Source organism: Nematolebias whitei, chromosome 19, assembly GCF_014905685.2.
Source record: "Nematolebias whitei isolate Nwh7 chromosome 19, NemWhi1, whole genome shotgun sequence".
Lineage (NCBI taxonomy): Eukaryota > Metazoa > Chordata > Actinopteri > Cyprinodontiformes > Rivulidae > Nematolebias > Nematolebias whitei.
Window position 1 is genome coordinate 40,022,262 of NC_056516.1, and position 16,213 is coordinate 40,038,474.

The 16,213-nt window shown below is 45.9% G+C and overlaps 2 protein-coding genes across 2 annotated transcripts in view; one reads left to right on the forward strand and one right to left on the reverse strand.

The window, feature by feature from the left end:
- Nucleotides 1-4,634, reverse strand: part of psmb2 (proteasome 20S subunit beta 2) — an 11,500-nt gene extending 6,866 nt beyond the window's left edge. Inside the window, exons 1-3 of the mRNA XM_037693723.1 lie at nucleotides 4,425-4,634; nucleotides 3,616-3,738; nucleotides 3,458-3,528 (exon numbers count right to left, since the gene is read on the reverse strand). Of these exons, the coding sequence (XP_037549651.1) occupies nucleotides 3,458-3,528; nucleotides 3,616-3,738; nucleotides 4,425-4,515 (285 nt within the window). The 5' untranslated portion in view covers nucleotides 4,516-4,634. The remainder of the gene's footprint in view (nucleotides 1-3,457; nucleotides 3,529-3,615; nucleotides 3,739-4,424) is intronic.
- Nucleotides 4,635-4,769: 135 nt separating this feature from the next.
- Nucleotides 4,770-5,661, forward strand: cdca5 (cell division cycle associated 5; the record flags this gene model as incomplete). The annotated part of the gene is made up of 2 exons (XM_037693080.1): nucleotides 4,770-5,405; nucleotides 5,460-5,661. Coding segments are annotated over 2 exons (777 nt in total), but the record flags the coding sequence as incomplete, so codon positions are not given.
- Between the last annotated feature and the right edge of the window lie 10,552 nt (nucleotides 5,662-16,213).

Here is a 16,213-nt window from a genome sequence, read left to right on the forward strand (position 1 = left end):
ACAGGTTGCTTCAACAGGTTGCTTCAACAGGTTGCTTCAACAGGTTGGTTCAACAGGTTGCTTCAACAGGTTGACTCGACTGCACAGTGCAGTGTGAATGCAAACGCACCAGCTCAAATGTAACAAAAGGTCATGAATATTGGTCCAGAACCGAACCGAGTCTACCGGACTATCTGGTGTGAAAACGACCGTAGACTCGGTTCGGGACCAATATTCATGACATTTTGTTACATTTGAGCCGGTCTGTTTACATTCACACTGTACTGGAACCGCGCTGGAGTTCTCTTCTACTGGACCCAGACCTAGGTTTTAGCCCGGGCCAGAGTTCACCTTTTTGTTCCGTGACAGAGTTCAATGGTGCGTTGACACCTCCCTAAACGAGCCGGACTTTCAAGGAAAACGGGCTAGAGTTGGATTAAAGCGACTAAACAGGGCTGGTGTGAATGCAGCCTAATCCTGCTGCTGCTTTAACGTTTGTGAATAAAGTTAAATATTTTAAAAAGTAGAAAAGTTATAAAAGCCAAACGTCACAGCACAGATCTGCTGAATGAACCCAACGTTTTGACTCAACAACAGCTAAAATAAAGTCTGAAGACGGAGTTAGAGGGAAACAAACGGAGAACCACGACTCGGTGTTAACGGGTCGGACCGCAGCAGGGCGGTTTCTGAACGCTCAGAAGCAGCTGAGCCGGTCTCATGAGGAGCTTTGGATCAGATCCATGAGTCCTGCAGTCTTTGGTCCTACTGTCAGCTCGGTCCAGTTCCTGCCGTCGGTGGATCAGTTCCCGCTTCACCTCAGCCCGTTAATACACGCTCCGGTCCAAACCAGGCTGCGGGTTTTCTTCTTTAACCTGATTTTCTTTGTGTGGAGGAGTTGAGTGGTTTTTTACAGGATCGTGTATTTTCTGCCGGTGGTTCTGGGCTTGTTAGGAGCTCCGTTTGTGTTCCTGAGCTCGTCGTGAGATCCGCTCGGCTGTTTTTAATGCGCTGCTGCCTGAGGGCCTGAACACGGCTCTCGTTCTCAGCTTCGTCTCCTGGGTTCAGAGACTTCTCCACATTTAAATAAAACAGAAATATGCTCATCTGTTCAGTTTCAGGTCAGGAGACGGTAACAAAAGGTTTATCTGTTGGCTCCGTCTGTCACAAAACACAACTTTTGATTTATTGTTCTTATTTATCAAGTGTCTGACCCGTTCTCACCTGGACCACCATGATGTCCAGATTCAATCTAATTTAAAAGTGACATCTATTGTTGTGAAGATTATTAAAGTGAAGAAACCTTAATTTGTAGTTTGCTAGTTTTACTTATTGTTGGTTCGGTTCAGAACCTCCAAAGACGGGTTTGTTGTATAAAAATGATTTTATGTTAGTCCGTTCTGATGGTTTATCTGATAAATTAATTAAAAACTGAAGGTCCAAATGTAGATTTAATGGTCTTTAAAACGTGTTAACCTAGGTTTTTGTTAACTTGTCCTTTTTTACAGGGCAGGGTTTTATAATGTCGCCAAGAAATTTATTTCTACACGTAAATTTAAATGTCTCTTACGAAATATTAACAATGACAAATTTAGATTTATGAAATTTGCTTTTGTCACTTTTTGGGTTTGTCCTCTCAAACCCAGCCGGTCGAAGCAGATGGTCCTCTTGTCCTGATCCTGGTTCTGCTAAAGGTTTCTTCCTCATGAGGGAGTTTTTCTTTCCACTGTCGCCTTCATGCTTGTTCAAGATGAGAGTTCAGTGATGGAGTTAAACTCAAAGCTGCTCCTCAGATAAATAATGTTATCTTGGAAATCAGAAAAGCCACTTTTACTAGTTGTTATATATCGTCCACCAGGCGCTTACTCTCAGTTTTTGTCTGAATTCTCAGAATTATTAACTGACTTATTATTAAATACTGATAAAATCATCATAATGGGTGATTTCAATATTCATGTGGATGTTGAGAGTGATAGTTTAAGCACAGCCTTTAATAATTTAATAGACTCATTTGGTTTTACCCAAAACGTCCGCACATCTACTCATTCTTATCATCACACTCTTGATTTAGTTCTGACCTATGGTGTAGAGATTAAGGACTTGGTAATAGTTCCTCAAAATCCTGTTCTGTCCGACCATTTTTTAATAACTTTGAGTTTACATTAAATGACTACACAGTCACTGAGAGTAAATTTCATCTCAGCAGGTGCTTATCAGAAAATGCTGTAACCAAATTGAAACAATCTCTTCCATCAATGTTTTCTTCTGTCTTGCAGAGTAATGCATCAGAGAACAGAGACTTAGATCATCTAGTTGATCATCTTACAACTTCAATGCAAACTTCACTTGATAAAGTTGCTCCACTGAAAAAGAAAGTAATCAGTCAGAGGAAACTGGCTCCTTGGTTCAAATCTGAGTTACGTACTTTAAAGCAGCATCTAGAAACCAGGAGAGAAAATGGCGCTCTACTAATGTTGAAGAATTTTATTTAACTTGGAAAGATAGTCTGCTAACATATAAAAAAGCTCTCCGTAAAGCTAGAACTTTATATTACTCATCTTTAATAGAGGAGAATAAAAATAACCCTATGTTTCTGTTTAGTACTATTGCTAGACTTTAAAAGTCCCATTTCTGTTGAACCATGTATCCCTACAACTATAAGTAGTGATGACTTCATGAGAATCTTTATAAATAAAATTATTTCAATTAGAGAGAAAATTCAAACCATCCTTCCTTCTACTATCTCTAGTCCCCTGTCAGATGAGACAACTTCAAAAAATTCACTAGAGCCTGATTTATGTTTGGACAGTTTTTGTCCTGTTGAGCTCTGAATTGTCAAAAATAATAACCTCATCCAAACCATCCACATGTCTGCTAGATCCCATCCACATGCCTGCTAGATCCCATCCACATGCCTGCTAGATCCCATCCAAACCAGACTGTTTAAAGAGGTATTTCCACTAATTAATGTCCACATTTTGGATCTACTTAATTTGTCTTTAATGGATGGTTATGTACCACAGAGCTTTAAGGTTGCTGTAATTAAACATTTACTTAAGAAGTCTGACCTTGATTCAGAAATTCTGGCCAACTATAGATCTATATCCAATCTAACTTTAATCTCATAAATTCTAGAGAAACTAGTTGCAGGTCAGTTGTGTGAACATCTAAGTTCAAGTTCAAGTTGTGTTTATTCGTCATATGCAGGTTAACACAAGGTGAACAATAAAATGCTTAGGATGAGAAGAACTGATTTGACTCGCTAAAAAATCAAAGAACAAACAAACAAGAAAATACAAAAAGGCATGCAATGAGGGTACACAAAAAAGTACCAAAAAGTGAAAAAGTAATTAATTAAAATATTTACAAAGTCCTAAAGAGAGATATTGATTGCCCGGGCAAAAAAATGATATCATGATATGCTGATTTCATGACGTAACACATTGAAAAGTGTTTTAAAGTCTGTGAACAGCACACTTACCCGGCTCCGCAGGTAGTCTGCCAGGTTCTTCCGTGTGAAGTTTGCTGCTGCTGCTGGACTCAGCTCGTACCCTGGACACCAGGACGAGAACATGGCGTCAAACGCTCCCCAGTAACACCAGAACCTGACAACACCCCAGAACCACGAGGTCCACGTACCGTTCCTCATTTTGTAGAGCTGGACGTTCTTCTGGATGTACTCTGCAAACTGCACCGTGTCTCCGGCCTCGCCGACACACAGGAGCAGAATCTTCTCGCTCAGCTTGAACATCTTGTCGTAGTCTGAAACAAAAACAGCAGCTGTTTATGGACAGAGTTCAGAGACGAAGAGAAAACCACTTATCGTTATCTTCACAATCATGAAGACTTTTGTCATTACTTGTATGATCACTTCTGATCATTATAACTTAATTTTCACTAGAAGTGATCCTTAATAATAGTGGTTTCAATAATATTTCAGATGTCCCGTTTTATTTCTTGTTATTTCTCCATTGCACGCTTTTTTTGTTTACCATACCGTAATTATTGACCACATATTTAATTACAAGGAAGATTTATTTTTAGTTTTTCAGATTTGGGGACTTCAGAAAACATGGAGCCCGTCATGACTTTCACTTTCACTGTCAGCCTCTCATGAAGCTAAAACTCATTTAACGAGTAACAAACCCGCAGAGAAAACAATTTAATCATCTTTCAGCAAAACTATAAGGAATCTAATTGAAATGGAAAAATATAAAACTGAAAACATGCATAAGGGTACAACTGAATAGATGCTAGTTTTTAAGCTAATACTGTCTTCTTATCCTCATGCTAAAGTATTACAGAAAGATCATCTACAGTCATTAATGTTACTCCACGAAAAAAACGACACCTAAGATTAAAATGACGCAGATAATTAAATAAACAATATAAAACAGAACTCTATCAACCGGTAAAGCAGCTAATGCTAAGCTAAGGAGCTAACGTACCGTGCTTCATCTGAATGATGCTGCTGGCAGCGACATTATCGGCAGCGACGAGCACAAAGTCCGGCCCCTGAATTCCGATTAAATACTCCATTGTTTCCAACAAGTAAAAGGTGAAATATTACTGAAAACACAGGAAAACTGCAGACGAGTCACCTGCCCTGATTACACAGCAAAACTTTGAATTAGCCGGCGCAGCTTGTTGACGTATTCGAGCACGTGGGCGGTAACTCTGACGTTGTCACTGCGCGACTCGGGCGGGTAATTTTGAAAGCAGCGTTGTTGTTCTCGACAACTGAAGAAATTTAACCGGACAATCAGAGGAAAACATTTGTGTCGGGCAGATTTTATCACGACGGCGTTATGGCGGAGGCTAACAGCTCTCAGGGCCCGCAGCGGAGACGCTCACCGCGGGTCGGTTCTCCACAAGCTGCTCCGCTGGAAAGCGACAACAAAATGGCGCTCGGAGCTAAACGTTTCATCACTTTGAGGAAAATAGCTCCCAGAAAGACGGCAGCTCGGACAGAACACAACAAGGAGAACACACCGGAACACGGCAAGAACAGTCCGAGCCTCGCAGAGCAGCTCCTCCAGCAGAAACAGCCGAAGGTCTCCACCCCGGGCCGGCTCGCCCGGGACCGCAGGCCCTCCTCGGCTGACCGGAGGAAGAAGCAGCAGCAGGCCGCCATGCCCTCACCGATCCTCCCCGCGTCCCCACCGGCCTCCTCCCGCCCCCAGCAGCCGGCTGCAGACCCAGAGGGCTCGGTGTGGTCCCAGAAGGTCCGCCGGTCCTACACCAGGCTCAGCGACCGGTCCCTCCACAGCCCGGACTCCCGAGAGCCTCTGTTCGGCTTCGAGAGGCTCCAGACCCCGGAGGTGGTGTGGAGGAGGACCGAGCAGTCCAGGACGGCCCTGGAAGGTTCTGGCTCATCGTTCACGTCTCTGCTGGAGGCTGAGGAGGGCCGCGCCGAGCCGGACCCGAACATCCCGGGGGTGGTGCCGGACCCGAACATCCCGGGGGTGGTGCTGGACCCGAACATCCCGGGGGTGGTGCTGGTGAAGGAGCGGAGGAGGCGGCGGAAGCTGCCGCACATCGACGCCGAGGAGCTGGACGCGCTGGCGGCCAGGATGAACGCTGAGTTCCGGGAGGCCGAGGACTTCCAGCTGGTGGTGGAGTAAGAACTGGACCGGGTCCGAACCCAACACCAGGGCTCCGGGAGGCCCAGGACCGGGTCAGAACCTGTCAGAGTGTGGGAAGAAGACTGAACCCGCAGATGGTTGTAAAGTGTTTCCTGTCGGTTCCTTCACGTGACGCAGTGTTTTACTGGATATAAATGAAACTTGTAGTTCATGAATGATGCTCGTGCTGTTTAACATTAAAAGCTTTCAAAGACTGAACACGCGCTGCTGCTTCTTGTCCACAGCCCAGGAATCAATGACCAGAACTTTATTGATCCCGCTGGAAATTGTTGTGCCAGAGTTTGAGGAAGATGTAAAAAATTCAGAGGTATGAACACAAACATGAGTGGTTCCTTCATCCAGGTGAGGCGTTGAGTCACGTGTTCCAGAGGTGAGGCTGAGTCACGTGTTCCAGAGGTGAGGCGTTGAGTCACGTGTTCCAGAGGTGAGGCTGAGTCACGTGCTCCAGACAACAAGATGATGAAGCACATCAAACTCTCGGAACAGAACTGATCCAACATTCAACAGTTTGTTTTGGTGCAGATTAATTTTATTGTGAAGAAACGGGGAGGAGTTTAAAAGTTTGAAGGACTTCCTGTGTTCTGTGGAGCACCACGTGGTCTCAGTCTGACTGAAGGTGCTGCAGGAAGAGTGGGGGGGTGACGTGTTCAGGATCCGGAGCAGGTTCCTCGACTGCAGGTCCACTCCCAGAACTGAACCAGCTCCACATGAGTTTATCGAGTGCGTTGACATCAGCTTCTTCACCTGCTGCTCCAGCACATCACAGAGTAGAAGATGATGCTGGAGACCACCGAGTGGTAGAACATCTGCAGCATGGTCCTGCAGATCATGTAAACATGATTGTTAAATCATGCGTCTTCCAACTGAGGCGGCTGTCTAACCTGAAGCCCATATTGTCCAAAAAGAACCTGGAGACAGTAATACATGCATTCATTACATCTAGGCTTGATTACTGCAATTCACTCCTGTTTGGTATCAGTCAGACCTCCATTGCACGACTACAACTGGTCCAGAATGCAGCAGCCTGATTTTTAACCAGTACAGGCAAAAGAGAGCACATTACACCAGTTTTGGCCTCACTGCACTGGTTACCAGTTCACTTTTGAATCCAGTTCAAAATACTCCTGTATGTCTACAAATCACTGAACAGTGTTGCGCCCCCCCCCATCTCTCTGATCTGCTACAACCGTATGTCCCACCACGCTCCCTGAGGTCAGCGGACCAGTTGCTCCTCACAGTTCCAGGAACTCGTCTTAAGTGCAGAGGTGACAGGGCCTTCTCTGTAGCAGGACCAAGACTTTGGAATGAGTTACCTCTGCTTGTCAGACAGGCCCCCTCCCTCTCGGTTTTCAAGTCCTGTTTAAAAACTCACTACTATTCAGTAGCTTTCAACACCAGATGATCTGTGTTTGATCCTGTATGCTCCACACTGGTTTGTCGTCATTATCTGCATCGTTTTTATGTCTATATTCTGATTTACCTCATTTTGTATTTTGCTTTGTGTGTTACCTGTTGTTCTGTCTGTACAGCACTTTGGTTGGCCTTGTTGCTGTTTTAAGTGCTCTATAAATAAAGTGGTGTGGTTAAAGGACCTGAGTCTCCTCAGAAGAAAAAGGCGACTGTCCTTTCTTGTAGAGGTGTTGGTGTCAGCTGTCAGTCCAGTTTATTGTCCAGGTGGACCTCCAGGTACTTGTAGCAGTCCACAGTGTCCACCTCAGCACCCTTGATGTTGACAGGGCTGGGGGGCTGATCTTCTTCCTGTGGTCCACCTGCAGCTCTTTAGTTTTTCCAGCGTTGAGCTGCAGCTGGTTCTGTCCACCTCACCTCTGTGTTCATCTTCCTGGTCAGCAGTGGTGCAGCCCACAATGGCAGATCATCCAGAACTTCTGCAGATGCAGGATTGTGAGGTGGACCTGAAGTCTGAGGTGTAGAGGAGCTGCTGTGCTGCTGCACCTTCACTGTCTGATCCAGGTGACCAGCGAGTCTTTCACCTGCACATCTGTAAACGTCTGGAAACATGTGACTGCAGGTTTCCCTTCAACGTGGTTTTATCTCCACCTGGTTCAGATCTCCTGTCGTCACGTTTGCTCAGTTGTCCTTCCTGCTTCTCCAGATGTTTGAATAACTGCAGACTGGAGTCCATCCCACCTGGACCTGTCTCACCTGTCTGAGGAGCGTGGTGACCTCACAGCAGGTCTCCTGGGCTCAGACGTAGTGAGCGCTGAAGAACATCTGATGATCTTCTCTAACAGGAGAGCTGCTGTGACCTGCCAGCTGTGACCTGCCAGCTGTGACCTGCCAGATGTGACCTGCCAGATGTGACCTGCCAGATGTGACCTGCCAGCTGTGACCTGCCAGCTGTGACCTGCCAGCTGTGCTCTCGTTGATGGAGGAGCTTGTTGGAGAGTCCACAGGTTCAGGAGAACTCACCTGGTCTGACGTCACAGATGCCCTGGAGATGAGGAGCGTGAACCCGAGATGTTCACCTTCATCACGTGCTGACAGGAGGAGGAGGAGGAGGAGGAGGAGGAAGGGTTCTCCTCATCTTGCTGTTCTCCTGCAGCTGTTTCTGGTTCAGCTACTTCATCATCATCATCATCACATTAATGATCTAATTACTGACAAATGTCCAGCGGCACACACACACACACACACTCACACACACACTCACACACACACCCACACTCACACACCCACACTCACCCACACTCACACACACACTCACACACACACACACACACACTCACACACACAATCACACACACACACACACACACTCACACACACACTCACACACACACACACACACACACACTCACACACACACTCACACACACACACACACTCACACACCCACACTCACCCACACACACACACACACTCACACACACACACACTGCAGCTCCCAGCCTGTAATTATTTTAATCATTTCCTTTCATCTCACTTCATGTTTAGAGGCCGTTCTTAATTACCCTGCCAAGACACGAGGTGGGGGGGGGGGGTGTCCAGAGGCTCTGACAGCACAGAGGAAGACCCCCCCACACACACACACACACCACCACCACCTCCGTTCTACTTCCAACCCCCTTATCAGAGGCTCACACAGGAATGGCCGGTGGGCCTCAGAGCTCTGACTGTTCATACACGTGTGTGTGTGTGTGTGTGTGGGGGGGGGGGGGTGTCACCATCTCTCAAGACCGACCCGGTTTGGTCGGACCTGCTGCTCTCTGTCCTCCATGAAGGGACGCCCCTCCCCCTCCTCAAAATGATGCTCTGACCCCCCAGGCATCTCTCGTTAAGACGAGGGAAAGTCTAAGTTTAATGAAAAGATGATTATCTACCAATTTATGGGGGGGGGGGGGGTCAGGTCCTCATGCTGTGGAGCAAACCCAACTCTAATGGGCAGAGACCCTGTAGAACCAGACAAGGTTCCTCTGAGGGACCCAAGGGTCCAGAAGGTCCAGCAGCCTGTGGGACTGCAGCGGAGCCAGAGGTCTCCACACACCATCAGGACCTGGTCCACGTCCTGCTGGATCAGACTTGGTGTCAAACTGAGTCCAACGAGGAGGTTCTGACTCTGGTCAGGAAGAGGAGGAGACGCCGGGTCAGACCCAGAACTTTGTGGAGGGATTATGGATCTGGTTGTAGCTTAGGGTCCTCCAGGAGGAGCTGGAGGGGGTCTCTGAGGAGGTCTGATAGCTCCTCAACCCAACCAGGTATGAGAGGAAGAAGATGGATGATTGATGGATGATGGACTGATGATGGACTGATGATTGATTGATTGATTGATGATGGACTGATGATTGATTGATTGATTGATGATGGACTGATGACTGATGGATGATTGATTGATTGATTGATTGATTGATTGATTGATTGATGATGGACTGATGACTGATGGATGATTGATTGATTGATTGATTGATTGATGATGGACTGATGACTGATGGATGATTGATTGATTGATGGGTTAAATAATCCTGATTAATTCAGGAGCGTTTTGTTTTAATGTTTCTGGCTCCAGATAAAAATCGATGAAACAGGAAACAAAGAATCAAAGCAGACAGATGTGTGAGAACATCCAGGAGAACCTTCACCTTCAGGTGAGCAGAGCGGTTCTGATCCGGTTCTGATCCACACAGAGCAAGGCCGCTTGATATTCATGTCGTTAATCCCTCGGAGCTGCGGGACGGCATGAAAACGCTGCTGTGGGATTATGAGGAGGAGCCACATGTGGCCCCGGGAGGAGATGATGAGATTAGAGACCAGGGTCTCCTGAGACCACTTCAGGCTGATATCCACTCTGAGCAGGTCCACAGCCAAACAGACGAGCTGCAGATGGTTCTGAAGGAGAACCAACCACAGAAAACTGGTTGTGACTAAAGGCCAACAGGAAGTTCTGCTAAAATAAGCTTGACTTCCTGTTTGGGAGAGAAAACTCCCATACAGTCAAAGGGAGTTTGGGTGAGTGACCTCTGACCTCTGAGAGCAACCATCAGTCCTCCAGCAGAGGCTCTGTAAAAAGAAAGTTCTTCAGTCTTTCCAACAAAGTTAAGTCAAGTTCTCTGGACGGTTTCTTTTTTGTTGAAATGTTTTGTCTTTCATCCAGAAGACTTCGTCAGTCTGAGGAGCCACAACAAACTCAGTCTTATAAATCGCACCAGGTCATTTATAAGATTTTGTTTATTGTGGCTCCTCAGACTGACGAAGTCTTCTGGATGAAAGACGAAACATTTCAACAAAAAAGAAACCGTCCAGAGAACTTGACTTAACTTTGTTGGATTTTTCTACCAGGATTATTGAGCATGACCCGTGATATTCAGTCTGTCTTCTTTCAAAGGCTCAGGGAGAAGAAAGAAGACATTTCTTCAGTCTTTCTTCAGGGACAGAGTGCAGGCTGGAGCCAACTTGACGCCATGTCTCTGTGGAAGTGCAGCGTCAGGGCCAGACTGGAGTTGGAGTTTTGCTTCCACAGAGACACTGGACACCTGGAGAAGTTTGTGACGCTGCGCAGCTTTCAGAAGGTTTAACGCAGCAGTTCTGATCAGGGACAGCTCCAAACAAGCTCCTCATGTAAAGCTCTGACTTGAAGCTTGTCCCGTCACCGTTTGCGAACTTACTGGGAACATAAAGTTCTGTTAATCGTTCAGAGACTCGGAGAGAAGAAAGAGTGAAGATGCAGGAAGTGCAGGATTAGGAAGAGTTTGTACACTTTTTGAAGCTTCATCTGTGATTGTTTCTGCAAACGGCACTTCAGCCCAACTTCCTGTGACCCAGTTCCAGTCTGGATGATGGTTCTGACCCAGTTCCAGTCTGGATGGTGGTTCTGGGCTGGAGGTCCAAACGTACGGTCACGCAGTGTTCATGTTCATAATAGTTGAGGCTGCAGGGGAAGTGAGACCAACCTCCTGACCCAGACAGAACCAACTCACCAGTGGATCAGCGCCATCAGACTGACCCTCCAGGCCACCGTACTCTGATACTCAGGGTGACTCGGAGGCTTGTTAACTAATCTTCAGATGAGTAAAGGACCGGCACCGTGCTTTAATCCTGCCTTTCACCCCCCCAACACGTGCCCCCTGAGCAGAACCCTGCAGCTCCCTCTCCGGGTCAAACCCAGAATCAGTTACAGGGAGGTGTCGGTCTGCAGCTGGCCCCCTCGACCCCCCAGATCTCGAAGCACGCACCTGCCGCCCCCAGCCAGATAATCTGAGGGCGGGGCCCACAGCGGACCCCCTCAATGCGCTCCTGAGAAAACCCCTTATGCGTGAAAAAGCCTCTTTGTGCGTGTTTTGTTGTGAGCAGTTTTATGGGCCAACATGGTCCTTTATGAGGTGGGGGGAGGGTCCAGAGGACTCTTTTTATGAGGTGGGGGGGCTCAGAGGACTCTATAGAGCTGGATAATCCATTCAGGCTGAAGTTGAACCTGCTGTTTTCATATTTATTAGCTGGTTAGAGCAGACGAGGCAGCTGAAGGCCCGACACGCTGAGTCCTGGAATCAGACGTGACCTTTGACCTGACGGGTCTCCAACAGGTGCCTCACCTTCACCTGGCCCCTTCAGAAACCAAACTTCAGTTTATTAACCACACAAACCTCAAAGATTTACAAGTTTTATTCATGAATTAACGGAGACTCCTCATCAAGTTTAATTTAAACCAGTTATTTAATAAAACCTGAAATAAACTGGTTTGTGTTTAAAATGTTCATTTCCAAAAGAAGAGGACAAAATAAAAGTGTTCTTTAGTTGTTTGAATGAATTAAAGATCTTTATTTTACTTCTGATGTAAATAAAATGTTTGTTTCTGAGATAAAGTTTGAATTAAACATCATCCCTTGTTTTATAACAATTTGATTTGAAATGCATTTTATTGTTGTTTATTGTTGTTTATTGTTGTTTGTCTAAATCTGGTCCGTCTTGTAAATGAGTCCTGGTGAGTCGGTGAGACTCACCTGTATAATATCTTCTCTTATCTTATAAATAAAGGTTGAATAAAAAAATCATAGGATGGATTTTAAATTAATTATAAATCTTTAAGAAGCAGAAAAATGTTTAAATAAAATCGTCTGTAAAATGAGACGAAGTTTCAAACAGAACAAAAATCCATTTCTGCCTCGTGCTTCCATCGTTGGGTCCCGGGGCCATGGCCCCCCCACTGCCACCCCGTTTCTGTCAGCGCCGATTGTTTCCACACCAGAGGAGCGCCGCAGGCCCCCACTGCCACCCTGCATGGGGGGGGGGGGGGTCAAACAGCAGCTGAGCTGCAGGGGCGTCCAAACTTTCACATGTTGACCATGAAAACAAACAAACACATAAATATAAAATAATAAATATACTTTATATTTAGTGCGGTGTTGAATTCTGGGAAAATTCTAAGAGAAAAACATGTCAGAGAATCTTTAGAAGTTTTTATTTGATCAGAATGTATTTACTTGTTTACTTGTTTGTTTGTTTAAATAGAAAATGCTCAAGTTGATCCTTTATGAATTAAAGTGGTTCTTGAGCTGTGATCTCGGTCTGGATCTGGTTCTGGTCAAGGATCTTCTTCCTGTCAGGTTTTAAATAAAATTATTCATGAGAACTTCCTGCAGAACCGACCGGGCTTGGTTCTGATCAGACTTCCTGTTTTTCCAGAATCTTTCTGTTTCTGGACTCAGAGAAACCTGGGTCCTGGTCCTGACTGGACCTGACTGTCCTGCAGGTCTCACAAGTTCCTCTGATCAAACTGACTTACCTCCTCAGCAGGTCCTGAAAATCAACAGGAAACCACCAGAACCCTCAGGACTGGGACAACATGTCCGTTATTTCTCCTCTAAAATATTTTATTTGGGCAAAATTGATTTATTTGAGAATTTTAATTTGAGTGTTGTTAGTTTATGATAAATCTTTTTATTGTTTGTTTATGGGGCAGCACAGTGGGTCAGTTGGTAGAGCTGCTGCCTCTCAGCGAGCAGGTCCCTGGTTCAAATCCCAGTCCAGGGGTCTTTCTGGTGGAGTTTGCATGTTCTCTCCGTGCTGCGTGGGTTTTCTCCTTGGAAACTGTTACTGTTAGTCAAAGACCACGAGGAGAGAAACGTGTCAGGAGACGGAGGAGAAGAGGAAAGTGAAGAATGTAGGACTGAGGGTTGCAACTCTAAATGTGGGGACAATGACAGGCAAAGGTAGAGAGTTGGCTGACATGATGCTGAGAAGGAAGGTAGATGTTTTATGTGTCCAAGAGATGATCCTGAAGGAGGAGTTGGCAAAGAATGCAGTAGAGGTGAAGAGAGTGTCAGATAGGGTGATGTGTCTGAAGGTAGAAGTAGAAGGTCTGATGCTAAATGCTGTCAGTGGTTATGATCCACAGGTTGGATGTGATGAGGAGAAAGATCTGGATGAAGTGATAGAAAATATTCCCAGGGAGGAGAGAAAGAAAAAGAGAGAAGAATGAAGTTCAAACCATCTCTTCCATCGATCATGATGGGCAATGTGAGATCACTGGGAAACAAATTGAAAGAACTTCAAGCCCTAACAAGGACCCATCCAGAGTATCGGGAATGCAGTGTTATGTGTTTCACTGAGACATGGCTGCAGGATCATATCCCCGACTCCAGCGTTTCATTGCCAGGCTTCCTGACCATACGAGCAGATAGAGATTTAAAGAGGAGTGGCAAAAGGAAAGGTGGTGGGTTGGCAGTGCTTGTGAACAACAGATGGTGTAATCCTGAACATGTTACTGTGAAGTGTCTCTCTGCAGTCCAGATATTGAACACTAAGATGTCGTCCATATTATTTGCAGAGAGTTCACCAGTGTTATTTTGGCAACTGTTTACATTCAACCCAATGCTGTTGCCGAGACTGCATGTGATGTCATCAGCTCCGAGGTTGCTAAGCTACAAACACAACACCCTAGTGTGTTTGTGGCAATATCTGGGGATTTTAATCATGTCACACTCTCTGCTACACTTCCAACATTCCAACAGTTTGTCAGCTGCTCTACCAGAGAAAACAAAACGCTGAACTTGTTTTATGGAAATGTCAAGGATTCATACATCGCTAAAGCAAGACCCCCTCTTGGCAGATCAGATCACAATCTTGTGTTTCTCTGCTCAAAATATAAACCCCTTGTTCAGAGGCAACCTGCAATAAAGAGAACAGTGAGAAAATGGTCAACGGAAGCTGAAAAAGCCCTGCAGGGTTGTTTTGAGGCTACAGACTGGGATGCACTGTGCCAGCCACATGGAGAGGACATCAATGCCATGACTGAGTGTGTGACCGACTATATAAACTTCTGTGTTAACAACACCATCCCCACCAGAACAGTGAGATGCTTCCCCAATAACAAACCCTGGATCACCACTGACCTGAAGGAACTGCTAAACCAGGAAAAAGAGCCTTCAGGGAGGGAGACGGGGAATTATTGAAGAGTACACAGAAGCAATTAAGAAACAGCAAGGAGGTGTACAAGAAGAAGCTGGAGAGCAAGCTCCAACAGAACAATATCAGAGAGGTGTGGTCAGGGATGAACCAGATCACAGGCTTCAAGCAGAAGGAGGATCAGAAGGATGGAAGTCTGGACAGGGTCAATAAACTGAACACGTTCTTCAACAGGTTCAGGTCAGGAACAAGCTCAGCATCCTCCTCTCTTGCCCACAGCCAAACAGACATACCACCCTCCACTGACCCAAGGCTGTCCTGTCACACCTCAAATACTCTATCTACCACCTCAGTCATGGACCCTTCTTCTTCTACATGTTGGTCTTCAACCAAATCAGAAGATGCTGATACCTCCTTTGCCTCCCCCCTCTGCGTCTCCAGAAGTCAGGTGAGGAAGCAGCTGGAGAGACTGAACCAGAATAAGGCTGCAGGTCCAGATGGTGTCAGTCCCAGAGTCCTGAAGGTCTGTGCAGAGGACAGAGGAAAAGCCAAAAGAAATAGTTTATGATAAATGTTTTTATTGTTTGTTTATGATAAATGTGTTTATTGTTTGTTTATGATAAATGTGTTTATTTATTGTTTGTTTATGATAAATGTGTTTATTGTTTGTTTATGATAAATGTGTTTATTTATTGTGTGTTTATGATAAATGTGTTTATTTATTGTGTGTTTATGATAAATGTGTTTATTGTTTGTTTGTTGCTGCATAAAATGTGAGGGCCTGACTCTGATGGAGCGGCGCCTCCTGGTGGACAGCTGAGTCCTCACAGCTTCTCATGGGTTCTCATGTGATCCAAAGGGTCCAGATGAGTCTGTCTCTGTTCAGAGGTTCTGCAGCTCCAGCAGAACCAGTCTGAGTTCTGCTGGTTGTCAGCTCACTGTTGAAGTGCCTTTGAGCAGAACCAGTGGAACTTTCTAACACCAGCAGAGTTCTGGTTTCTAAAAAAAATCTGAACAATTGAAAGAGAAACGGGTTTTTATAGATTCAGGTCCAGATATTCTGCTGGTTCTGGACCGGCTGCTACATCCTCTGCTGATGAACCCTCTCCAAACAGAACTTCTGAGGATTCAGCTGGTTCTGATTTCTGATCAGTCTTCCTGATGGTTCCGATTGTTCTGGTTCTGCTATAAAGACGTGTTCTGCTCAGAGTGAACATTGGATCAGAACCGAAACCCACACTGTCTGAGAGAGATTATCCGATCCAGCCCCAGGACCTGGCTCCTGGACTCAGTCGGACCGGACCCACAGGGCCCCGGGGTACAGGCTGACAGGTCCCGCAGGGACCCACTCAGGATGGAGGTTACTGGGTGGTACCAGTATCTCTGGCCGCACACATCCAGCAGAACCTGCAGAACCACCGGCGGCCATAGGGAGACCCAGGACAGCCGTGTGACGAACCGACACACAACACTGCTGTTCTGAACACAAAGGGCCCACTGAGAGACAGAGGCACATGATCAGAACCTTCAGACAAGTTCTGCTCCATCGGTTCTGAAAAAAACACACAAACACACAAACGGTTCTGATGCTTTAATTCACGATCAAAACAGAAAGAGCTGAGATCGGCTGAGGGACCAGCACCAACAGAACCTTCTGGGTTTCACGTCACAACACGAGCTGGACTCGTTAACTGACTCGTTAACTGACTCGTTAACGAGTCAGTTAACGAGTCAGT